The sequence below is a fragment of the Balaenoptera acutorostrata genome, chromosome 13 (genome assembly GCF_949987535.1).
Source record: "Balaenoptera acutorostrata chromosome 13, mBalAcu1.1, whole genome shotgun sequence".
Taxonomy (NCBI): Eukaryota; Metazoa; Chordata; class Mammalia; order Artiodactyla; family Balaenopteridae; genus Balaenoptera; species Balaenoptera acutorostrata.
Genome location: NC_080076.1, coordinates 65,453,698 through 65,478,643, shown reverse-complemented (window position 1 = coordinate 65,478,643; position 24,946 = coordinate 65,453,698). Strand labels below are relative to the sequence as shown.

The following is a 24,946-nucleotide window of genomic DNA, read 5'->3' as shown; positions in this document are numbered from 1 at the left end:
TGTGTGAGCACGCATGCGCGTGCATATGTGTACACACATGTGATCCCTGCCCCGCCTGTGCGTGCACGTGTGTGCGGTATGGTGTAGGTATGCGGCACCCTGGGCACACGCCGGAGCAGGCATGGCCATAGCACTGGCATGAGACCACAGGCAGTGGAATGAGGGTGGCACGCGGCCCCTGCCAGGTCTTGGAAGGCGGGGGGTCAGCCTCACCTCCCAGCACTCCATCAGGACCACCCTAGCCCACCCGCACAGGGTCCTCCTGGACCTCAGGCTCCTCCTGGGACCACCTCAACCCACATGGGAACGGGGGGCAGCCGAAACTGGGCTGGAAGGCTGGGACCTCTAGGGACTCTGTGTGACCGCAGAGCAGATGTCCCCACAGAGGCAGCCTTGTCTGGCTGGGCATGGTCTGTGCTGGACACACACCTCTCTCAGACACCGCTGTCAGCCCAGCCGGGAGGGAGGGGGCCAAGGCACACTGAGGTCAGTCTTCATGGCCACCACAAGTGCTGGGCTGAAAAGGGTCGAGCTGCCTGCAGCTCAGACCATACCACCAGGGAGCTGCCTTCCCTTCCTGGAACTCCATGTGCCATGACGGGGGCAGGGCTGCACCTCCAGGGCCCGCCTGCCTCTCACGGCTCACAGCAACCCCCAGCCTGAGAAGCCACAGCTTAGGAAAAGAGCTCTTTATTCCACATCGTCCAATATTTTTACACAAGTAAAATAAAACGCATATCTCTATATACCGCGCGATCTGGGCGGGAGGTGGCGTTCTGGAACAAACGCCCCGACCACGCCCTGTAAACATGACGGGGTGGAGATGGGACGGGCGGGCGGGCAGGCGGGAGGCGCCGTCAGGGAGGGCCTGCCACCCGGGGCTGGCTGGCAGTGGGAAGGGACCCCGTATGTACACACACCTGGCTGCTGAGAGAGGCCTTGCGCTCGGTGGCTGGTCAACAGGGCCCGAGTACCGTCCACAGCACCAGCGCGAGGCCCAGGGGGATGAGGCCCAGGGGGGCGAGGCTACAGGCGAGGCCAGGCAGGGCACCCGAGCCCTCCACCCCGCCAGCCCCACCAGCCCCTCCAGCCCCCGCACCCCCGCCACCCGCCTGGCCCAGACGGCACTGGCTGCGTGTGCGGTTCTTGCGGGAACAACCTGGCCGCCGGCGAGGGCCCGTGGTGGGGGGCTCTGGTGGCTGGGAGCCCTCAGGCTGCACTGCGGTCAGCGGGGGTTCGGCCGAGCCAGGCAGGGTCCCGAATGGGGAGTCGTTGATGTGTCGTGGGCCAGAGCCGTTGCCCGGCGGGCTGTCGCCAGACGGCACACGTCCCTTGAGTGCGTTGCCAGCCGAGGCCGGACTCCCGGCCTCCAGCACCGAGGCCTTGTCCGCAGCGTCCGGCTGGCAGCACTTGGGCAGCCCCAGCAGCCCCTCATCGGCAGGCCCGCCAGTCCAGAAGGGACGGGACGGTCTGGCGGCCACAGCGCAGCCCTCCAGGTCGGCGGTGGCCAAGCGCTTGAGGTCGCGGCCGGCCAGGCGCGGGGGCAGGCTGCAGGGCAGCTCGGATGAGGAGCCGCGGAATTGCTGCAGCCAGGCCCAGAGCGGGCGCGCCCGGCAGTCGCACACCCAGGGGTTGTCGTTGAGCCGCAGGTATTGCAGGGCCCGCAGTGGTGCCAGGGCCTCCGCGGGCAGTGCAGAGAGGTTGTTGGCAAACAGGTAGAGTGTCATGAGACGGCCGAGGTCCCGGAAGGCGTGTGGGTGCACGCGGGCCACACGGTTCTGGTGCAGCAGGAGGCGGTCGAGGCTGTGCAGGCCGCGGAAGGCGCGCTCCGGCACGCTGGGAATGCGGTTGCCGTGCAGGAAGAGGTGCGTGAGGTTCCCCAGGTCGCGGAAGGCGTCATCGGGCAGCGCCTGTAGCCCGTTGTCCTGCAGGTAGAGGTACTGCAGGGCAGCCAGGCCGCGGAACAGGCCGGGACCCAGCTCCTGCAGGCCGCAGCGTTCCAGGTGCAGTGTGTGCAGGCGGCTCAGGCCCTGGAACGTGGCGGGGTCCACGGCATGCAGCTGCGCGTTGTCGCTGAGGTCCAGCTGCTCCAGGAGCGCCAGGCCAGCGAAGGCGGCAGAGTCGATGTGGGCCAGTGCGTTCGAATGCAGCCACAGGATGGTGAGGTTGCGGCAGGCATGGAAGCTGGCGGCTGGCACGTATGTGATGCGGTTGCCGTGCAGGAAGACGCGCTGGCTGGCAGCCGGGATGTCGGCAGGCACGGCCTGGAGACCCTGCTGCGGGCAGCTTGTGGTTACCTTGGGCTCGTTGTAGCACACACAGGCACCTGGGCACGGCGCCGCCACACTCCACACCTGCAGCCACAGCACCCAGGCCAGCAGCTGGCTCCCTGTGGGCAGAGCAGAGGGCAGTTAGTGGGCAGGGGCTCCTGCAAGGCTGGGGTTGCGCAGGAGGGGCTGGGGCTGGGCCCAGGATATGCTGCCGCCCCTGGGAACTCAGGTGCTATGATCCTTGCCCCACCCGCCAGGTGGAAGCTGCTGCACAACAGCCCTCCAAGAGGTCGAAAGCTCCACACCGGGAAACGTCGCCTGCAGATGCCCACGTCACCCTGCCTGGCACTCAAACACACGAGCTAACACGCCCGCACCCCTGCCACTTGGGGTTAGCAGGTCACCCCCAAGGCCCAAGTGAAGGCCTCCTGGGATGGACATGCACACCTGCAGATACCTTCTCGGACGCCAGTGAACACAGAGCCCCCGTGGACCTGCCCGCTGTCCCTGTCCGTCCCAGCACTGACCCAGCCTGTCCCTGTCCCATCAGCCCACAGACCAGGCAGGGAGAGAGGCCCTGGCAAACACTGGAGCACCAGGCCAGCCCCGCTCATGCAGAGGAGCCCTGGGCCAAGGATCATGGCCAGGCCTGCCTCCTGGCAGCTTCCGCAGCAGCCCTCCCAGAGCGTCCTCGGGCTGCAGGAAGGGTGGGGCTGTGACTCAGACCTGGTGCCCTGCCCAGGCCCCCAGAGCCCCTGGGGCCAAGGCCTGCCTGGATTCTGAGGGAACCTCCCCACCTTGGGGAGCTGGGCTTTAACAAAGAAATTGCAGGGGCCTTGGTGAAGCCGGGAGCCACAGCCCCAGTGGCCCTCCTGCAGGGGTGTGGGTCCCACCAACAGGACACAGGAAACTGCCACAGCAGCCCCAGGCTCCAGAGCAACTCTGCCATCACAGGATCAGGAGCCTAGGCCCTGAGGGCAGGCGTAGCAGGGCAGGCAGGTCCAGGGCTTGGGGGGCACTGCAGCCCTGCCCCGTGAGCCCCTCAGGCAGGCTGCTCCCTCCTGCACATGCCCTCCTCACCGCCGCTTAGTGCTTCCTGGCCTGGCTCAGAACACCTCCTGCAGCCTCCTCCCCTCGGCCTCATTCTCTGCTTGGTCTCCTCCCTGGGCGAGGAGCTTACTCCTTCCCGGCCAGTCAATCTCTGCACAGTCCAGCTGCCCCCAACGCTCCTGCCAAGACACGCTCCCAGCAGGTTCCGCCCCAGCCCAGGGGGCTGCAGCTCCCCTCTTCCCTCCCCCATCTCAGGGCCTCACCAAAGACCTAGACCGGGTAGCAGACTCCTCCTGGGGTGCTGTATCCAGGCTGGGCTCACCAGCAGGGCCACATGCCCAATACTAAGCTCCCTGCCTATCATCCCACCATTAGAGCCACCGCTTTGAATGCTGAAGGTTCTTTCCGCCTTCAGGAGTAAGTCTATTAAAATGTGAATCCCCCTGGGAGGGTTATGGCTTATCAGCTAACACTTGAGTTATCAGCTAACACCTTCGTTGACAGCTAACACCTGCGTTGACAGCGAACACCTTCCTTGGCAGTCAGCTGAGAGCAGGATTCTGCAGACATAAGGCCGGCTAAGTGCTGGGGCTGGAGCCAGGAGGGAGAAAGGAGGGGACCACAGGCCAGCTTCCCCCACCCAGAACCATGACCTTGGGCCCCAAACCCCCACTAGGTCCTCTCTGCCAGGGCCAGTGCAGACGCTTGCCCCAAGCCCAGAGGCCCAGCAAGCCGGGCATGTCCAGCAGCCACAAGGAATACGCCCTCCCAGACTCTGGTCCCCAGGTACTGGGAGCACCGTCCGCACAGCCTAGGGGCCTCCTCTGTCTCCTGTGCTCTGGTGGCCACTGGGGCTGGGCCATTTGTTGGCTGCTGGGGACATGGCAGCCCCAGGACCACCCCCTGCCCAAGCCCTGGGTGCCCCTCCCTGGGCTGGCTGCACACAGGAGGCCATGAGGGGGCATCTCAGCTGTTCTATTTAAACTGCTGGCATCCTCTCCTGGCTCTCTCCTTATGGGCCTCCTTTGGAAAGTCGGGCCTGATTAAGCCAGCTCCCACGGCATCTCACTGTTGCCACGGGATGTGACTGTGCTATGAAAACAGTACTTCCTGCTCCCAAGACCTTGTGGCAGAGGACAATCTGGGGCAGGGTGAGGTGGGGCCCCAGGTACTCATCAGGCCAGACTCTGGACCTCAGCACCACGGGCTGGGCCACACCACCAACGTGGCTGCCAGCGGCCGTCCATCATGACCATACCCACCACATCACTGACTGCACTGTTACCACTGCACCCTGACCATTGGCTCCCAGGCCTGCAGCCATGGTCTGTGAGCTTGGCTGGGTTGGGGTCAGCTGACCACTGGAACCGGCCAGCTCCTCCAGCCTCCAGCTGTCGCTAAGCGGGGCCCCCAGAAGGCTATAAGCCATGAGCTTGGGGCCGTGCCCACTCTATGAATGCCCTGAGATAGGCACCAGTGTTGAGCCACGCATGGGGGAAAGTGGCAGAGCAGCCATGTGGCTCGGCCCTGCCAGGAAGCGGGCAACAGGCGTGAAGACATGGCTCCCCTCTCGCCGAGGCAACTGCTTTTCGGAAACCAACTTCTGATGGTCGGTCCCTCAGCACGAGCCCTGCTGTCAGCACAGCGGCCGGCGGTGGGCTCGCTCCTCGCCTCAGCCACAGTAATTGGCTCCAGCCTGGCCCCCTTGGGGCCTGCCCGCTGGTCTCCATGGCAACCCCTCTGCTGAGCAAGCAGAGGGGGTATCTTTCTATGAGATAATCAAACCCAACTTTGTGTCATGTTTTCATTCTCACAGCAGGGGCCTGGAGACCCCACCAGGTAGTGGGAGGGTGTCCCCTGGCCCCACCCCCTGGACCCTATCACTCACCTAATCCTTCCCAACCCTAAAAGTCCTCCCCATCCGTCCCCCTGCCCCGTCCCCAGCCTGTCCTCCCAGCCCATCCTCTCATCCCACATCCCCCACCTCCCAACCCATCCTCCCTGGCTTTTGCAGTTCCCTGAGCCTGAGGCCTCTCTGGCCTGCAGATCTGCACTCGCTGGTCCTGCCCACTCATCAGAGGCCCCCAGGTTGCACCCTGCCTCACCTGCCTCTCCTTTCTCTCCCCCCAACCTTCCCACTGGCCCCAGCCAGCCACCCATTCCCCTGGCCCTACCTCCCAGTCACGCCCTGCTTCACCGGGTCCAGTGGGAGCTTGCCTCCTGCACACAGGGTGAGAAAACAGCCCTGTCCCGCCCAGCTCTCATACACAGAACTCATCGCGAGGCACACCACGCCACACCAGGGTCCTGGTCCCACACCAGGCCACCAGGCCCCCTCAGCTAGCTTCCCGCAAACCCAAGCCAGCCCCTCCCCCGCCATCCTCCTTTTTCCTCGGGCCTCAGCACAGAATGGATGGGTCAGGGGTTTTCTCTAGTGCCCTCCCCACGGAGGGGACCCCTGGGTCACGGCTAGGAGCCCCCACCTTAGCCCAGGTCTGCTCTGGAGCTGGGGCAGGGGCACGAGGGCTATGGCTGGTGGAGAACCAGCCACTCCGGCCTTGGGGATGGGGGCACAGCGACCAGACTCTGCTCAGGGTCTCTCCTCCGGGCCAGCTGACGAGGCCCAGAGGCCTCGAAGGCCATCTGCACTACTCACCCTGATCCAGCTCCTGGGCACTGCAGGGGGCAGGGAGGAAGGTGGAGGGAGCAGGAGAGAGGAGCAGAAGGGAGGGGAGCCAGGAGGGGCAGAGGCTTCTGGGGAGTCACCAGCAGCCGCAGGAGCCAGTGGGCAGCGGGCAGGCGGCTGCTGAGGTCAGCAGCTCAGAAACAGGGTGTGCTGGAGGCTGCAGGCACGGGGAGGTCTTCAGTGTGTTCCCTGGCCCCTGCCGCTCCTGGGGCCCCCCAGCCTGGGCTGAGGTTGCAGGAGTGCAGCTCCCCTGAGGTCTCATGGGGATGCCTCTGCCCCCACAAGCGAGGCCAAAGAGATGGCACAGGGCTGGCAGCCTTGGAAGCCCAGAGCACGGGCTCAGTGCCCTCGGGCCTCTATGCCTCCCTGCGGCTATGGGGTGGCTGTAACACCCCCTTTGGGGGTCGTTACAAGGGTCCACCAGCTGATATAAAGAGGCGTGAGTTGGAGCTGCATAAGAATCAATTTTCTTTTTGGTGTCGTGAGCCCATTTTACAGATTAGGAAACCGAGGCAGTGAGCAATTAAGCCATGGCCTGCTCCCACTCAGAGCCAGTCCAGGAGGAAAGGTGGGCAAGAGAAGGAGCCACAGAGCTGTCAGAAGGGGCAGGAGGGACATCCAGCCCAGGCCTGAAGAAAGGCCACTATGTGGCCACGGCAGGAGAGTGTGGGCAGCTCCCTCCTGTGCTCTTGGTGGCTGGGAGGGGACGTTTCCCTGGAGGTTCTGAGCTGCTCCCCACCCCCTGGAGGCTGGGGTCAGCCGTCTGTGGAGGGGCCAGACCGCCGTAGCATAGCTAGGACATCAGTCTGCTCAGGACCCTCTCGAACACCAAGAACGTCCCATGAAGGGTCATGTCACAGACCGCAGTTACAAGGCAGAACAGGAGGCCACAGTCAGCACAGCCAGGCCAGAAATAGCTCCGAGCGGGGGTGGGAGCCAGTGGCGTCCACACACCGCAGAGGGTCAAGGCACCCGTCACGGCTGCACCCATACCCCTCCCATCCCTGCCAGCCCCCAACTCACGACGGGCTCACCACCCGCCCCCGTCGTCCATCTGTCCCCCCTTGGTCATAGTTGTTTCTCATACTCACCACCCACCTTCCGTCCGTCCTCCAGTCATAGACATGCGCGGTGGCAGCACACGTGGCCAGGGCGTTTCCTGGGCCCTTTCCCTGGCTCAGGTGCCAGGGAGGAGGGTGGCAGCCACTCCTGTGAGGTAACCCACCCTCAATAGTGCCCTGTGTCTCCAGGGGTGTGGCTACCAGCTCCCTGCCCGGCTGTGCCCCTCAAGGCCCCCTCCTTATTGATCTTTTCAGGGCGCAGCTGTGGGGCAGGGCAGGGTGGGCTGGCCAGGTGGATAATGGGCAAGGTGACCTACGATGGCAGGAGGGTATTGGACACAGGGCTGAGCAGTTCCAAACACCAGGCCAAGCTGCGTGCAGCGGGGGAAACTGAGGCCCACTGTGGGCAGAGCCGGCCTCCTGACTGCACTGTGCATGGGTGGACCCGGGGTGAGCAGGCCAGGTCCCTCTGTCTGGTGAGCTCTCCCAGGGGCTAGTGTATTTAGCCATTCTACAGGTGAGGAAATGAGGCTTGGTGGGGGGTGGGGGGGTCTCTTGCTCACAGCCCAGGAGCCGGTAGGATTCCCAGCCCTGTGGTATCCAGTTGCTGAAAAGCCTTGCTGGGCAGTAAAAAGTTAAAGCTCCCCCACCCCTACCTCACCCATCAGCCCCACCTGGAACCCAAAATTTCCAGCCGACACAGCACCTGGGAGGCAGCTCTGGGACCTTTCAAGGCAAGGAAACAGAGAGTGGCAGGGGAGGGTCTGGCCTGCCTGGGAGCTGGAGGCCCTGGATGCAGAGCCCACCCACAAGCATGTTCCCCAGGGGGCGCCCTGTGGTCGGGATGTGGTCCTGGTTGTCACACCTGTGGTCCAGGAGCGGGCTGACCACAGGTGTCACGTGGGGGATTGAAGGGGCCACGGAGCCCTGAGCTGGCCCCAGACAGCAGGCAGACGTCAAGGGAGGAGCCCTGGAGCTCACTGCCAGGGTGGGGGTCCAAGAACACCCTCTGATGGGCAGGACACTGGGCCCAGCCAGCAGGCCTCAGGAATCCATCCTTGGCCAAGGCCAGGCTGCCAGCCTGGAGGCTATGGAGCCTCGCCCTGTCCAGTCCACATGCTCTTCACCCAGAGCCCACCTCCCTCGGCCCCCTCCCGGGAGCCCCACATGGAGGGCTGATGACACCAGCATCTGAAGCCTCGTCCAGCCCCAGGACCCTGCCTATGCAGGCCACACCCACACTTGCAGCAGAGACTCAGCCAGCATTTCCTCCCCCCCAGAGTCTGGACACCCCCGTCCCCCCACCCCCACCCCAGCAAACACCCCACTCCATCAGGCCACCAACAAACGCCCGCTGCCTAATTACCTGGAGAATTCTGTCTCCACGACCAACTCATCAGGGTCCTGAGGCTAATTCAATCCGGGGGCCAGTGTAGGCTCGAGTCCTCAGAGGATGCTAATAAGAAATTGGCCAGTGGCCGACATGCCCCTGCCCCAGGGAGACTCAGAGAAGGGGCACTCCCCGTGCCAGGGCCTGGGACCTACCGCCACACACCTACCACCATGCCCACCCGCCTGCCCAGATCCCCGTCCACTGCCAGCTCCTGTCCAGGACTGGATGCCTAGCCTGGCAGGGCCAGCATGGGTCCTGCCCTCCCCGCAATCCATCCCCCACTCCTCCCGGGACCCTGCATCTACCGCCAACATGAAGCTGACCATTCCTGCGAGGCCCTGATGGCAGCCTCCAACAGGGCAGATGCAGTGCAGGAGCCCACGCTTGGGGTGGGGGGGTGCACGCCATGGGCACACACAATAGGAACGCACTCTTGGAACTTGTGCTGCTGGGGCCTGCGTGATCAGGCCACAGAGGCGAGCCAGCCAAACAGCAAAGGGGCTGCTGTGCAGAGGCTGGCAGACATGGGAGCCCCACCCAGGAGCCAGGAGCCAGGAGCCAGGCCGAGGGGTTCTGCTCTCCTCTGTGGTGGGAGTTGACGGGTGGGCACATTCCCAGGTGTCCCCGAGCCCTTGGCACTTGTCAACATCACCGACAAGGCAGGCGGTGGCCTCTGCCCAAGCAGGATCTATTTGGCTATGGGAAGACAAATGCAGGTCTCTGGAGGCCCTCAACCGCTCACCCTTGGGGATCAGCCCGTCCGGCCTCTGGGCCACTGTGGATTAGCCCCGTCTGGAGGGAGCAGCTAGACTGAAGCCCTCCTTCACTGTCCCAGGAGAGCCGAGTTCTCGCAAACGCTCCCGACCAGGGTGGCTTGGGCCCCGAGAAGGGGTTAACATGGGCAGGGTGCTTGGGGGCTTTGAAACTGAGCTGGGAGAGTGAGGGTGGGGGGCAGCACTCGCCAAGAAAGACCGTGGGGAGGACCAGCATGGTCTGCTGAGCACCCCTGGCCAGAGGCAAGTGTGGGGCCCAGGACCCTCAGCCTGAGATGCTCCCATTTGAGTCACCACCGGCTGAGGTCACTGCATCCAGGGGCCGTGGGTCCACAGGATGGTCCGGGGAAGCCTGTTGGCAAGGCAGCCTGCACGTCAGTGCCTCTCTCCTTTCCTGGACCGAGTTGTCCCACCTTTGTTATTTGTTCCTAAATGGGAAGAGTTGTCAGCCAAGGCCTGAATCCTAACATCTTGGGAAGTGCGTCAAAACTGACTTGCTGTGTCCCTTCCTCCCAGCCAAGTGGACAGTGTGATGCTAGTGGGCCAGCGAGCCAATCCCTGTGTGACCTGGCCACAGAGCCCAAGAGGAGGGTGTGGGGTCCTGAGGAGGAGAGACCCCCACCAGCCCAGAGGTGAGTGAGTGGGTGGCCAGCACTGGGCAGACACGAGACAGCCCTGAGCATTCCAGCAGCAGTGCCTTGAGGCCATTCAGGGCCTTCTTGGTCGAGCTTGTCTCCCAGGGAGGCCCTGTCCATCCACCTTGACATCCCAGCCTCACACAGCACCAAGCTCCAGTGGAGGGGAGAGTGGGGGGAGATGGGGCCCTCGCCTCCCTGGAACGCCCAAGTCACAGATGTCCCTCACTCCTGGAGGTTTTGCTACATCCCACAGCACAAGGAGATGACCATCAACCTCACTCTTCAGACAAGGGCACTGAGCCTTATCAAGGTGCGGTGACCACAGGGAACCAGTAAGACCAGGGCACGGGGTCCAAGACCCCCCTCCTGCCACATCAAGTGATCAGGGCAGGCCCTGAGCCCCAAGTGACCCAGATAACAAAAAGGGGAAGCAGTGCCCCTGTAGCAGGTGAGCTGCTGAGCCCCTCCCTCCAACACATGCTCTGTGTTCTCTGACCCCCAGAGAGGCTTATCCTTGGCCCAAGCTTTCCGCTCCATGGGCCGCCCGAGGTGGACCCCAGGGTCCAGGAGCCCTGGGCTCAGATGCCAGCTCTGTACACCCTCACCAAGGGGCTGGGGAAGCTGTCTCTACAGCAGTGACATGAGGATGACAACAGGCCAGGACCCACCTCCCCGGGGCCCCAAGATGCTTCCAGCCTGGAACCCCATTGAGCACCTCCACCCAGGCTCTGGCTTTGTGGCCAACACCCTGCCTCCCCAGGGGCTGGTGTGGGGCCTCTGCCGCTCTGACCTTGGGCAGCCCTGAGGCGAGGAGCCCAGGCAGGAGAGGCCCACAGCTCACAGGTGGCATCCGCAGCCATGCTGATCACTCTACTTGTCTTGAGGCCCCTCCTGCCTGGCATGGTAGCCCTGCTTTGTCCATGAGAGGCTGCATCTGGGTGGGAGGAGGGCACGGCAGCCAGGCCATGCTGCGAACACACCTAGGGCAACCTCCCTGCCTCCACCGAGCTCAGCCTCAGCGGAGGGAGGAGGCTCGGAGACAGGCGTGGAGCCCAGCACAGATGGAATGGCCTCACAAGTTGCTGCTGCTCCTCCCGCAGCGCTGGCACACTCGGCGGGCCCCTCTGTGCCCACCCTCCACCCGTGTTAGAGACCTGTGCTCACCCCACCCCAGACCCAGGACGACAGTGATGCAGTACTCGCTGAGGGGTTAGGGAGCAGGGCGACGAGGCTGCTCCCCCGGAGAAATGTCCAGAGGAAGGATCTCCACCATGGCCTCCGGGGCGTCCAGAGCAGCTCCTGCCTGATCACCCACACCTGCCAGTTGACAAACCCCACTTTCAGCAGAGCATCCCACCACCTTCCATGCTTCCCTAGTAAACGCTACCAGAAAACCAGGTGTCTGGAAAAGGTGCCAATGCCGACAATCGCGGCAATGCCTCCAGAGGAAGCAGAGACAGTGCAGCGAATAGATAGAAATTAGGGAAAATCTAATCAGTGTCCTTGTAGGGATAGAAGAGGATTTAAAACAAGAACTGGGTGCTATGAACAAGGAGCCATCAGAAAACAAGAAGAGTCCCTGGAAGTTAAAGATAGAATTGCTAAAATTATCCCAAAATCAATAGAGAGGTCGGAAAACAAGGTTAAGGAAGTCTTCCAGAAAGAAAAACAAAAAGAGAAACAGGGAAAAAATGATGACATTCAGAAGACAAATACAGATCCAACACCTGTCTTAGGTAATTCCAGAAAGAAAACAGAAAATAGAGGGAAAAAGTTATCAAAGAAATAATACCCGAAAATCTCCCAGAGCTGAAGGCTCTCCTGGGTGAGTGCCTGGCACAACACGTGACATTCACAGTGTGACTTCAGGTCTCTGGGGGTCAAGAGAGGAACAGGAACACAGCAGCAGACTTCTCCACAGCACACTGGATGCCAGAAGACCACAAAACTGCAATGGCTTCAAAACTCTGGGGGGAAACTATTTTCAACCTGGAATTCTGGACTGGGCCAATCCAGCTTGAATAGATTTGCTAACATTCAAGGGCTCATAGAATGATTCTTCACTGTGCTTTCCTTGGATAGTTAGCTGGGAATGCGCTTCAGCTAAAACAGGACATAAACACGAACCCCAAGAAACACTGGGTGATGAAAGGCAGTCAGGGGCGGCTGCGAGGGGGCCACAGCATGCCCAGCCCAGGAGGGGACAGCATGACAAAGGCCTAGAGGGAGCCTTCCCCTGGGGAAAACGAGACACCCAGTAGAATGCCTGACACAGAGAAGAATAAGCACATGAGGGTGGCATATGGGACAAGAGAAAAAAGACAAAGTCAACTGTGAACTCCAGGAAAAACAAAAGGCCAGACGAGAGCAAGAGGGTCACCCCCTGTGGTCAGGCAGTGACAAGCATTTATGTGACCTGGATTAGGAAACACTGGTTATGAATTTAACTGTCGGTAGTGAGACAGCCACACTGGGGAGTGTGCTGGAGAAGAGGGGGCTGGGGTAGGAGACATGAAAATGTGAAGGTAACCACCTGGAAAAACAGGGAACATGGCAACAGCAGGTGGGTTGGAGGAGGGCTACAAACCAATGCCCCAGACCAGCCTCTGAGGGCTGGGTGCAGGCTTTCACTTTGAGCAAGATATGGCCGACCACAGTGTTATCTTTTTAAAAAGACTGCATACTTGGCAATGAAATCTCAGAAACAGAGATAAATAAAAAGAAGAAAATAAAGCATATCTGCCAGAAGGTGGAGACGAACGTGGGTTAGCAGCAGGCGTCTCCAAGGTGCAGGAGGAGAAAGCGGGACTGAGAGCTCTCGAAGCCTCCTGGTGCTCAGCCCAGCGTCTGGCTGATCTTCAGCAGCTGCTCAGCCAAGGGTGGCCAAGGACGCCCCCAGCCTTCAGGGACGCTCCAAGCTCCTGGCTCCAGGGGCCTCTGAAATCCAGACTCTTGAAGGGACAGCTTCCAACCTGAAGATCCATGTGTGCCCTGGGCCTTTCACAGTCCCACCACCTCCAGGCAGCCCCTCCCACTGTCTCTCCTCAGCCCTGCCTGCTCCCAGGTCACAGATCCGACCCCCTGACCCCAGACTGGGGACCCTCAGGAGCAGGGCATCCAGCGGATAAACCCAGGGCCTCTGGGGTAGGAGTCTGCAGCCCCTGGGGAGGGCTCCCCTGACATTGGCCTCTATGAGAGCCCCAATCGCGTTTCTGCATCCAAATGCATGACACACAGGCAGGGGTGACGTGAATAAGTAATTGCTCTTTTATTAACGAGTGATAAATTATTCCTATATGATTGTGTGTGATAACTCTTCCTTATTTGAAATCAATTTGGGATGGAAATTGTTGGCGGCTTCTCACCAGTGAGGGTGGGAGGATCAGGCACGCCGCTGCCTCCTGGAAAAGCAGGTCAGTGTATTTCGGCTACTTCCTGAGGCTGATGCACCAGGCGCTCCTGGCAGCAGAAGGGGGTCGGCTGCCCTGGGGGCGGGGCTGGGAGGGTGGCCTCATTTCCTCAGCACCGGCCCCCAGGACAGGTGCCCAGCATGGCCTCTCCCACCCCACACCCCGCCTCACTGGACCCAGGGCACCGATGCCCCCTGGCAGAGGAAGGGGCAGGCTGGGAAGGAGTCCCTGAAGGCCCAAGGCATTGCTGGGGACTGCCGTGGCCAGGCATCAGGAGGCAGGGGGCCATCTGCAGGCCACACTCCACTCATCCCCACTGTGTAAACCTGAGGACCTGGGCAACCCAGCCTTTCACCCCACAGAGGACATACCCAGCGCCCAGCTGGCCTCCCCTGCCTCCCCACCCAGGCCGGCATGGCTCTACTTCACCAAGCCTGACAAAGGCATTTGCCTTTTCCCTAAAAATTTTCCTAACGAATTCACATCCTCATTCCCTTCTCACCCAGCCCAACATAAAAGGGTCCCCAGCGCGAGCCCAGGCCTGGGTCAGACAGACTTGCTCCCCACCCAGTGCCCTTGGAAGGCCCTTGGCCTGCTCACCTGCAGACGACCTGTGAGGGGCTGCACACAGCAGGTGCTCAATAACCACTGAGCCAAGGAAAGGAGGGTTGCACCCCAAAGGCCTCCCTCACGTTGACCCCACACCGCGTGGCCCCAGGGGGCCAGGGGAGCCCGGTGTGGAGGAGGAAGCAGACGTGCAGGGAATGGGGTGCCCTTGGCTGGTGCCCACAGCCCCCACAGGCCCCACCTGCTCAGAGCAGCACCCCGTGGCCCAGGCCTCTGCACCTCTTCTGTTGATGCATCAGAAAAATCCAGCAACCCACTGGGCAGGCAGCCAGCTGCCTCTCGCCCACCCTCCTACTGTTCCCTGGTCACAGGCTCGCCCCCGTCATGAGCCAGGTCACCCCAGCCCAGACACGTCGCCCTGCTCAGCTCAGGCACGGCGAGCAACCTCCGCCTCTCAGAGCCAGGTCTGTCATCTGTAAAAGGGGGAGGCTATGTCTGAGAACTTGACAAATCACTCCCAGGGTCCATGAAACCCCCACCTCTGTCCACTGCCAGGTGCCCCCTTTGCCCCACACCTCAATGGTCAACTTGGCAGGTTTGCCTTGCTTGTTTCTGCACCCCCGGGCCATGGGCTCCTCGGGGCAGGACCGGGGCAGGTCCAGGGCTGGTGATGGCACAGGAGATGCTCCATAAACGTCCGTCACGTGAATGTAAGAAGTGTGAGGCTGTGGAGATGGCTGTCCCAAAGGTGTCCAGGCCTAGGAGAGTCCATGGGGCACTGACGTCCCCACAGGGTGAGGCAGCAGTGCCTGATGCCAAGGGCAGCTTCACTTCTGTTCCAGGCTGAATGTCTGTGCCCCACCCCCCAAATTCATATGCCGAAGCCCTAACCCCCAATGTGATGGTATTTGGAGGTGGGGCCTTGGGAGGTGATTAGGTTTACATGAGGTCGTGAGGGTGGGGCCCCATGATGGGATTAGTGCCCTCGTAAGAAGAGATACCTGAGAGCCTGTTTTCCTGTGAGCAATGTGAGGAAGGCGGCCATCTACAAACCAGGAAGAGAGCCCTCACCAGAACCGACCCTGCCAGCACCCTGATCTCAGACTTCCAGCCTCCAGAACTGTGCGAAATACATTTCTGTGGTTTGAGCGTCCGTCTGTAGCATTTTGCTATGACAGCCTCAGCTGATTAGTACAACACATTTCTTAAAACTCTGGTATATTTTTCCAGATTTTTCTACAATGCACACGAACTGGTAAAATCAGAAGAGTTTTTAGTTTGTTCCGTTTGGTCTCATGTGCCAACACTGGATGGGGCAGCTGGCCCAGGGTAGGGTGGGTGACGCCAACCCCAGGCAGCGGGAGTCCCTTTCAAGAGCCCCGTGCTGTGGGGTCCCCGCCTGGCCTCCCAACCTCTACAAACCCATTCCCTTGGCTGAAAAATGCAGACAACAGGCCCCACCTCGCAGGGTGTTGAGGCCATACAGCTCATGCAGGTCTGGTGCGCACAGTGGATGCACAGGAAATGCCCGGCCCACCCACCCCATGGGAGCACCTCATGTTGCCCCTGGCAGGGACCACGTCTCCCCTAACGGAGGGGAAGTTAAGCCACAGCTAGCAAGGGCATGATGGCGCCTGACGTGACCTGACCTGGCCTGACCTGAGCTCAGGCAGCACCCCCTCCTTGCTCCCAGACACCCCCCCGGAAGGGCTCTTCTTCCCAGAGCCCCACCACACCCATCCCACTCCCCTCCCCAACCACAGTCTCGCCCGGAAACCTGGACTTAGCCCCTATGGTGCCACTGAGGGAGCAGGCGAACAAGCAGAGCGCATGGAGCTTGGCTGGGGTCTTGGTCCCTGGGCTCCCACCAAGGGTTCTCGGCAGGGAAGGGGCCTCAGCTAGGCCTGAGGGGCCCTGTGCGCATGACATGCCAGGCAGGGCCTGACCCCACCTGGGCCTCGGGGCAACGTGGGGACAGTGAACCCACCGGCGTCCACGTTGGCCACCTGGCAGGAAATCAGCTGCGGGGGTCAAAGCGTGAAGGTCTGCAGCCCTACTTCCCTATTTCCCACCACCCACCCCAGGGACATACTGCCCCACCAGAGCCCCTTGTACTGACAAGGATGGTCCTGCTGTATCAGGCTTCCTGTGATCTGGGGGTCAGGGGAGGCAGCCACGGAGTCGGGAGGGCTCCATAGAGGCACTGACACCCCCCCACGCCACCGCCACCCGCCTCAGGCCAGCCTGGGGGCTGGGCCACAACTCCAGCAGCAGGTGAAGAATGGAGTCCATTAGGGCCACCATCTGTCTCAGCCGTGACGGGCCCTCTTGGTGACATCCAGGAGGTGTGTAGATGGAATATCTTTATGGGGAGAGTTTTTCTTTTGCCAATTTTCGAAAAGGAAGCCAGACACTTGTCACACCTGTCCCCGTGTCAGCCTCTGCCTGACAGAAACTGGGGCTGAGGCAGGGAGATGAAAGACAGCCTGGACATGGCCGGAATGCAGGGGCCACGTGTCACACGGCTGGAGCACAGAGCAGTGGGCTGGCCTCCTGCTGGGGCATGCCGCCATCCACCTCTGCAGCCCCCACCCCATCCTTCCAGCCCGAGCTCCCCGAACCCCTCCCTCTGCACCCCTCTTGGTCCCACAATCTCCTCATCTGACCCCCAACTCCCTCCACCCTGCTGCCCAGGGCCTCCTGAGCCCACCCCAGGGGCCCCGCCGCACGCACTGGGCTGTCCTGGAGTCTCTGGGCTTCTGCTTGCACCAGGAGCCCCCACCCCCTCAGCCAGCAGCTCCAGGGCCTCTTTAAGATGTAGGCCCAGGGTGGCCTCGGTGAGGGCCCAGTGGGGGACCCAGGCCTCAGGCTCCTCACCAGCCTGCCAGCACCCACACCCTCACTTCTCTCCCCTGGGTACCTAGTGGGCTTTGGGGTGTCTCCCAGGGACCTGGAAGGCTGAATATGTCACAAGAATCTCAAGGTCCCTGCTGCCTGGCATGGGGCTGGCCTGAAAGTAATGCTAGAAAGCACTTGCAGGGGAACAGAGGTGGAAGCCAGTGGCCCTCGGGGACCTGTCCAGGGATCCCCGTACCCCCATCTGGATTGTGCATTGTGGTGCACGGCTAACCCCACCAGGGGTGAGGAGGGTCCTCCCCAAGGGAGGGGGGTCACCTGCTAGGCCATACTCAGGAACCACAGCCCCAGGCCCCCCCTCCAACCTCCATTAGTCCCTGTCATGTGGGGAAGGCCACCGCGCAGTGGGATGGGGGTTGCTCACTGCCAGGGCAACATGACAGTCCTGCTGCTTCCTCAGATGGCCCTGGGGGTCACGGCCTCAGCCCCCAAGGAGATCTAAGAGCATGGTCCCCACCAGGTTCATCAGCCACTGCCTTACATGGCCTCATCCTCCGGGAGGCCCTGGGGAGCCTGGAAACGGGCTGGACGGGTGTGACTGGCCAGCTCTGTGTTCTCTGAGGACAACTGGGGGCTGGACGTGTCCCGAGAGAGCAGGGAGGCCTCAGCCTGGGCAGAGGGAGGGAAGAGGCAGTGGAAAGCGTGGGAGGGATCACGGCAGGGCTCTGGGAAGGGTGAGGGTGGCCCAGGACACCAGAGCCCACTCGCAGGTTCCTGGCTGGGGTGTGCTGTGGAGGCAGGTGAGAGAGCTGGGTGCGGGGTGTCCTGTGTGACCTTGGGACCCACAGCCCTCCCGAGACCGCTCTGATGCCCAGTGTGCCCTGGTGGTCAGCCAGGACTGGTCTTTCTCTGGAATTCTGCTTTCAGCCACATCTTTGGGAACAGTAGATGCTTCTGGGCCAGAGGCCACACGGGGGACAGGTGGCCCACCCTCCCTCTGCCCGGTTCCCGTCTTGCCCAAGGACCGGGCAGGAACACTGGCCTACTTCTCGCCACACCAGAAGGCTGGTGCAAAGTGAGCTGTGGGGCAAGGGTTCACACCCACGTGGTGAAGCAGGGAGACCCTGAACCTCCTTCCAAGTCAGCACCGTAGCCAGCTCGGCACCCGCCTGCCCCAGGCCCCTGCTGGGCCTCCGCCTCTCACTGAGAAAGGCAGACACCCCATGAGGGCCCCAACTTCCCCTCCCCCAGTCACTGGCCCTGCCTGGGGCCTGCACCTCCCACCCCCATCCCACCGTGTCCCCCCAGCCCCATTTCTCACTTGGGTCCCCATGGCATTAACTAATAGGTCACAGACCCCCCCCACTTGGAATGGGTGGCAAGGACCTCATGCAGAAGGGCTGGTGGGGGGAGGGAGGCCCCAACAGGGGCTCCTCCTCTGCGCTCAGCAGAGGCTCCTGCTCCAGAGAGGACAGTGGGGCCCACACCCATCACACACCTGCCTGAATGCCACCATGATGTCCCCAGGGCAGGGAAGGACCTGGGAATCTGAGGAGGCCCCTGGGACATGGGGGCCCCACGAAGCCCCATCACAGCCTCTATTTCCACGGCCAAGTTCCAGCTCAGGGCAGGAGGTTCCACCTGAATGGGAAGGGGCCCCAGGAGCTGGGACAGTCAAGCCCCCACCAGGGGCTGTCCCGTGGGCATCATTCACCACTGACTCCCCCTTCGCAATCTCCTGTGTGACATGGAGGCTCAGAGGGTGAGTGGCCTGCCAGGTGCACAGCTGGCTCTGGGCTGAAGTCCTGGGCTCCCAATGCAAGCCCCATAGGCCCTTAGCTAGAGCAACTCCCCCAAAGGTTGGCACCTCTGCTCTCTCTCCAGACCTGTGCCCTGGAGGGGACCGCCCTCTTGAGCCATCTTGGGCAACTGGTCTGCGCCCGATGGCCAGTGGCCAACCCTGAGGGCTAGGACCACCAGCTCCTGAGACCCTGGGAGCTGACTCAGAGCACTGCCTGAGGCCACCCTACCATTCGTGGCTCCCTGCACACCGGTGCCAGGCCCGAGCTAGACTCAGGGACATGGACGTGGGGAGGCAGACACAGGTGTGTGTGCCAGGCCTGGGGCCAGGGAGCCAGAGTGGAAGAGACGTTACCAAACCAGACCCCCTGGTCCAGGCCTCAATGGGGGGGCAGACACAGGAGAGTTCAGTCAGGAGGGGCTGGCCAGCAACATGTTTTAGGAAAGCATCTCAGAGCCTGAAAGGAGGATGAGATGGCGGGCAAGGAGACATGGGCGTCTGAGGCCACGGGCCCGGGAGGGGGGGCTAGTCCACAGCAGAACTTTGATGAGGGATAAAAGGGGATGGGCAGGGAGGGGTCAGACTTGACACTGGACTTTGGGGAAGGGTAGAGGGAGGTGGCCAGGACATGGACCTTTGGCCCAGATGTAGGGGGTGGAGGGGCAGGTGGTATAAGGGCGATCACCACCAGACAGGCTGAATCTGGGGGACCCAGGACACCCAGTGGAGCAGAGCAGCACGTGTAGGGAAAGTGGTGTGGAGCTGCTGGGCAGGGGCAACCTAGGAGCCTGAGACCCCCACTCAGCTGCACAGGCCTGGCACACAGCCGGGAGGCAGCAAACGTTTGCTAACCAACCACTGGGACCCAAGGGCCAGACAGAACTCCATGACAGGCCAGGCTAAGGCCTCAGAGCTGGCCCTGCCAGGCAGGCCAGGAGGCCAGTAAGTCTGGAGGCTGTGGATTCCCCGCCGGCCTTGAACCCTCCCCTGCCTACCATGTCCACTCTTTGCCCCTCCCTATATACTGAGCACCTACTATGTGCCTGGAGCTGCCACAGGATGCCATGAGCCAGCCACCCACCCCCACCACCCCCAGAGCCCAACACCCCACACACCTCAGACTCAGAGGGTTTTCCCACCCATGAAGGCATCGAGTGGGAATCCCACCTCTGGTCGACAGCCGTGGATTACGGACAAGGTCTCTGGTGACCAGGAAAGGGCAGTGCTGCCCAAGGTCACACAGCAAGCCAGTACTGCAGAGGCTGATCCAATGGCTGCCCAGACTTCAGGGCAGGGAGAATTCTGGCAGGTCCCTGAGCCCACCCCATCTGGGCTCTGGCAGGAGGTAAATAAAGGCAACATCTCAACAAGGTCACAATGGCTGGGACAGACCGGGCACATGGTGCTGGGCCCAAGCAGTTGAGGGGCAATCTGAGAGGGCTCCCGGGAGGAGGTGAGGGACTTAGAGCCTCGTCTTGGCCTGAGCCCCTCAGCACTCCACCCCCTTCCTCGATGGGCCCCTCACCCATCAGCTTCAGCCTTAGCCTGACATTTCCCGTGACATTTGCTGCAAAGAAATAGAGCCATAAACCCAAAGGTTAAATTTGCACATTGCCTTGCTGCCAGGAGAGCATGGTCCCTCCACCCACCAGGTGCTTGGCTGCAGGATTTGTGTGGGATGGCCCACCCACCCTGGAGCCCTTGATGGACCCAGGCCCTCCAAAGGACCTCAGCCACTGTTTCCCAAAATAGGTTACTGGATACACTAGACCCTGAGTGTGTTACACAGGGGTGGTAAAGGAGCTCTGTCAGCACCTCTTACCCAGCCATTCCCAAATTTGCTTGACCACGAAACACTTGTCCAATCCCCACCAACATTCCGTGGAACCTCAGTTCCATGGAGCGTGATCTGTGATGGCGTTAGGCCAAAGAGCATCCCCCTGGGGCACCAGGAGGCCGCCTGAACAAAGCTGAGTCAGCTCCTGACACCCCGGTTCCTCCACTGGGCTCCCCGTGTCACCATCAGCCCAGCTCCACGTGCCAGGGCCTGGCCGGGGCTCACCACCTGCCAGGCCCACCTGGGCCAGCCCTAGACAAGCACGGCTCCTCCCCAGGGCCCCTCCCCCTCTGGGAGGGCTGCCGACAGCCCTGCCCTTCAGCTCCACCTCCTGCCCTGGGTTGGTGGCGGGGGTGGGTGGGGGGGCACTAGCAAGGCTGTAGGACGGGGCCGCCATGGCCCATTCTCTATCCCCAGGCAGGGAGAGGCAGCGGGCCCACTAGGAGACAGGACTGTAAGGACACTGCGGGGCCGGGGCCGGGGTGGAGGCTAAGTGAAGGGGGCAGGAGAGAGACAGCCCCAAAGCGCCGGCTGCACTAGGGCTGGACCAGCAGCAGAGCCGGAATCCTGATGAAGGCCAGGAAACAGATTCCACTTGTGAGTAGCAGAAATGCAAACCCAGGGGTGGGAGAGGCCCGAGGGCTCTGCCCCCTCCACTTAAAAGGTTGGGAAGGGTTGGGATCAGGTCCTGCCTCCTACTGGGGGAGGGGCACCTGACCACACCCCCGGGGGACCTAGCAGGGCTGCACCAGCGACACTTCTCTGGTTGTCCAGCTGCACAAGCACAGGCAGTGTGAGAGGCCGAGGCAGGTTTGGATAAATAAATGATGGCGTATCCTCGGGAAGGGATTCCACACACACCCGCAAACCCATGATACACAAGAACAGTTCCCAACGTGCAAAATGTTTAAAATACAGCGACCAAAGAAGAAACTGCAGCACAAGACACCCGGCCGGGCCCACACGATCCAGCAACGGCACCAGGAGATGCAGGGGTGTGGATGCTGCTCTGGTTGGGCTGCCATTTTCAGCTCCGTGGCCACCTGTCCTTTAAAGCATCTAGTCCTATAAACTCAGGTGGGCAAGGACCACATCCCTTCACCTGCCTGGCTCAGAGGGAGTCTGACAGGCCAGGAATAAGTGAGTGAGTCAGTGAATGACCAGGTGCCTGAAAGCAAACGTGGCATCTGGGAATGGACCGCTGGAAGGGGCAGGAGCAGGCGGGCCACAGAAGGTTAGGCAGCCTGGCCTAGGGGTCAGAGGTCAGAGCCCTGGGCACAGGGCAGCCTGAACCTCATTGACTGTGCAGGGCCAAGAGCCGTCAAGAACCCCAGGATGGGGCCCGGGGGCCAGAGTGCCACTCACACCTACTCCCCATGCTCACTGAGACCCCCATTCTCCCGTTCCTTTGGCTCAGTTCACTGGTTCTTCATGCTCCTGACCCCTCTCTGGATGCACAGACTGAGGCTCTCCGGAGACTTTCTGGCTACAGGCCCAGGAGAGCAGGAAACACGGCCCTGGCGGGGTGAGTTCCTCCTGCCTCCACCAGCTGGGCCCCTCCTGGTGCTGCCCCAGCTGCCACAGGCCTCCATGCCACAAAGCCATGAATTCAAGGCCGGGGCAGGGAGCACTGAGGGGCCGGCCCAGCATGCCGGCCGTCCTGGGGGCAGCGGAGGGAGGGTGAGGTCGGAGTCTAGAGAGTGGGGGTTGGGACAGCTGCACACATCGGGCCCCTCACCGTCTGTCACTCACAATGAACAAAAGCAAACAAACCCTGGGCCCCACCACGGACCTGGGGCAGCCCTCGGCCTCCCCTGTCTTCCAGAGCCCGAGCACATCTCCTACGGACCCCCTACAAGCCCTCTTGCTTGTTGAGACCCCCTGGGCCAGGCTCTCTTCCATGACCACAGGGAGAAAGCCAGCTCTGATCTAAGGGCCCCCGGCTGACCATTAGTCCTCACATAGGGAAACCAAGGGTCAGGGGTTCTGCAGGTTCCCAGCTGGAAAGGGGCAGAGCAAAGATGCTGCCCCGGTGTGGGGGACACATCGGTGGCCACTTCACACCTCCCACAGGGACCTCTCTCCCTCCCTGCCTCCCCACCTGCCCACCTCCTTCTCCAACTCCCCAGTGACCTCCATGGGCCTTTATTTCCCATCTGCAAATGGTTAGGAGGGAGGGTCCAGCTGGCAGTGCAAGGGTTCCAGGGGAACTTCCCTCTGTGGGAACCATTGAGTGGGGCAGGGGGGTAGTGTTTTCAGTATTTTGAAGGCAGAAGCACTGGAGTCAGAACTCCGTGGGGGCCTCACCCTTTAAGTGTCCCCAACAACCCCTGAGGGAGGCCCAATTACTGACCATGTCACAGGTGAGGAGACTGAGGCATGGGTGAACTGCACACCCAAGGTCATACCACTGTCGGTGGCTAAGCCAGGACCCACATCCAGGCCCTTGTTCTCCTGCCACCCCACACCCAGGAATCAGGGTCTGTGAGCAGCCTTCTGCCTTGCAGGGACCTGGTTCCTTCCTCACCTCAACTGGAGCAGAAGTGGGAGCGGTGATGGTACCCACTTTAGAGATAGAAAGACTGAGGCTTAGAAAAGGGGAGTGGCCAGCCCCACTGCCCACCCCATCATGGGACCCACCCCTCTGTTTCACCCCCACACAGCCTATAAGGATGACCTACTTGTCCTTATTCTACAGACAAGGACACTGATGGGTGTGGGGGAGAGCAGGTGGCATGGCCCTGCCTCTCTGAGCCCTGGCCTGGGGTCCTCCTCACCACAGTGAGAGCGAGTCACTAATACCCTTACCTCAGACCTCCACACAGCACCTGAGGCAGCTGACACACCACAGAACCTCTCATCAAGAAGGCTCTCGCCATGGAGACCCCCAGGCACCGGGGGCAGAGCTTTCCTGAGGTCACCCTGGGTCAGCCGTGGGGTGGGCATATACCTACCCTGAGCTGGACCTAGTGGCAGACTGCAGAGCATGCCGGGGGTCTGGCCTGTGTGTCACGGTGCTGACTCGGAGGTGTGAAATGGGCCTTCCCTGCCTAGGTGGGTCCCAGCCCCCATCAGCCACCACTGCCCCAGCCTGGGGGGAAGGGGAGGAATCAGACACTCCTTTGGCCTCACACCCTGGGTTGGGGCACTGGGCCCCCAACACACATTCCCTGGGCCTCTGCTACAGATTTGGGTGGAACCTGGCCACGGGCTGCCTGGGCACACAGGGGCACCCACGTCTGGAGGCAAAGAGACACATGCCGATATGCTCACAGGCACACACGGTCATGCGAACAGAGACACACGTGCAGACGCATACCGAGTTCACACACACACAGCCCCAGGGGGCTGGGAGGGGACAATCCCGGACACGGGGGTCGGATCCTATAGCTGGTTTCTTACCCTTCTGAGCTCCGGCTGCCCAGGGCCTCCCCCTTAACACACGTGCATGTAGGCACAAGAATGGGTCCCTCGGAGGGGACCTAGCGTGCGCCAAGCGTGGAGACCACAGCAGGCACGCTATGTGCATGCATGGCCGTGGGCGAGCAGGCGGGGGCGAGGACATGGATGTGCACCCACAGCGTGTGTGTGTACGCGTGCACACGGGGCAGCCTGGCATGCGTGTGCACATGCGGTGTGCAAGTGTGCAGCCCTTGTAGACATGTGCACGTGCAAAGAAACGTGTGCAGCCTGCGGCACCTTGGAAATAAGCAGGGCACCCTGGGGCAAGGGGGGGTGGGGGGGGACGAGGGGAGCACCCTCCAGGCAAGGCATGTCCAACTCCCCCTACAGGAGGTCACCCCCAGCACCTCACACCAGGTAGGGGGGAAGGGTCCCATGAGAGCTGCCAGGGAGGGGGTGCTTGGAGCCCCACCACCTCTGGTGCCCCTCAGCGGAGCCCGCAGGGGCCCTCAGGCGTCCTCAGACTGCGGATAGGGGGTGCTTGGCTGCGCCTCTCCTCGCCCGCCCCCTGGGGGGGACAGCTCTGGGCCAGCCCCGCCCCCCACGCCCTCTACTGTCGCCAACGCCCCCATTCATCCTGCTGCGGTCTAACCCCAGAAAAACCAGATGTCCTGAGCTGAGTCCGCGGGTCGAGGATGGAGGCGGCTGGACACCCCCCACCTCTGCTCGGTACCCGGGTTTCTTCAGACCTGCTCATTAACCCCTTCGCGGCCGGGCGATCAGAGGCAGGACCCCACCCTTCCAGCCAGCAGCCCCCACACTAGCCCCGTCGCCGCCGCCGCCGCCAACTTTCCAGGGAAGCGGCAACTTTTCCTGCTGCCGCGGGCTCCGCCCTCCCGGGGCCGGGCAGCACTGCGGTGGCCTCGCGGCCGCGCGGTAACCCTCCGCAGCCTCGGCAGCCCGGGCGCGCCCCGCGGCTCAGGGAGGGGCGCCCCGGTCCCCGCCCGCCGGCCGGCCCGGGCGCGGCACTCACCTCCGGCGGACGCCCTCTTCATCTTAGGGGTCGGGCGGGGCGCGTCGGGGACCGAAAGTCGCTCCGGGGCCGGCGCCCGTCTCCCCGCGGCCGGGTCCGCATCCAGGCGCCGCAGCTCCGGCCCGGCCCCGGCCCGGCCGCGGGACGAGGCTGCACGCTCCGCCCGGTC

At 62.2% G+C, this 24,946-nt stretch overlaps 1 protein-coding gene across 1 annotated transcript; it reads right to left on the bottom strand.

Moving 5' to 3' along the window:
• Positions 1 to 705: 705 nt before the first annotated feature.
• Positions 706 to 24,946, bottom strand: RTN4R (reticulon 4 receptor). Its single transcript, XM_057526964.1, has 2 exons — positions 24,778 to 24,946; positions 706 to 2,389 (listed from the first exon to the last, which is right to left on the bottom strand). The coding sequence occupies exons 1-2, from the start codon at positions 24,797 to 24,799 to the stop codon at positions 957 to 959; spliced, it is 1,455 nt and encodes a 484-aa protein (XP_057382947.1). The 5' UTR covers positions 24,800 to 24,946; the 3' UTR covers positions 706 to 956.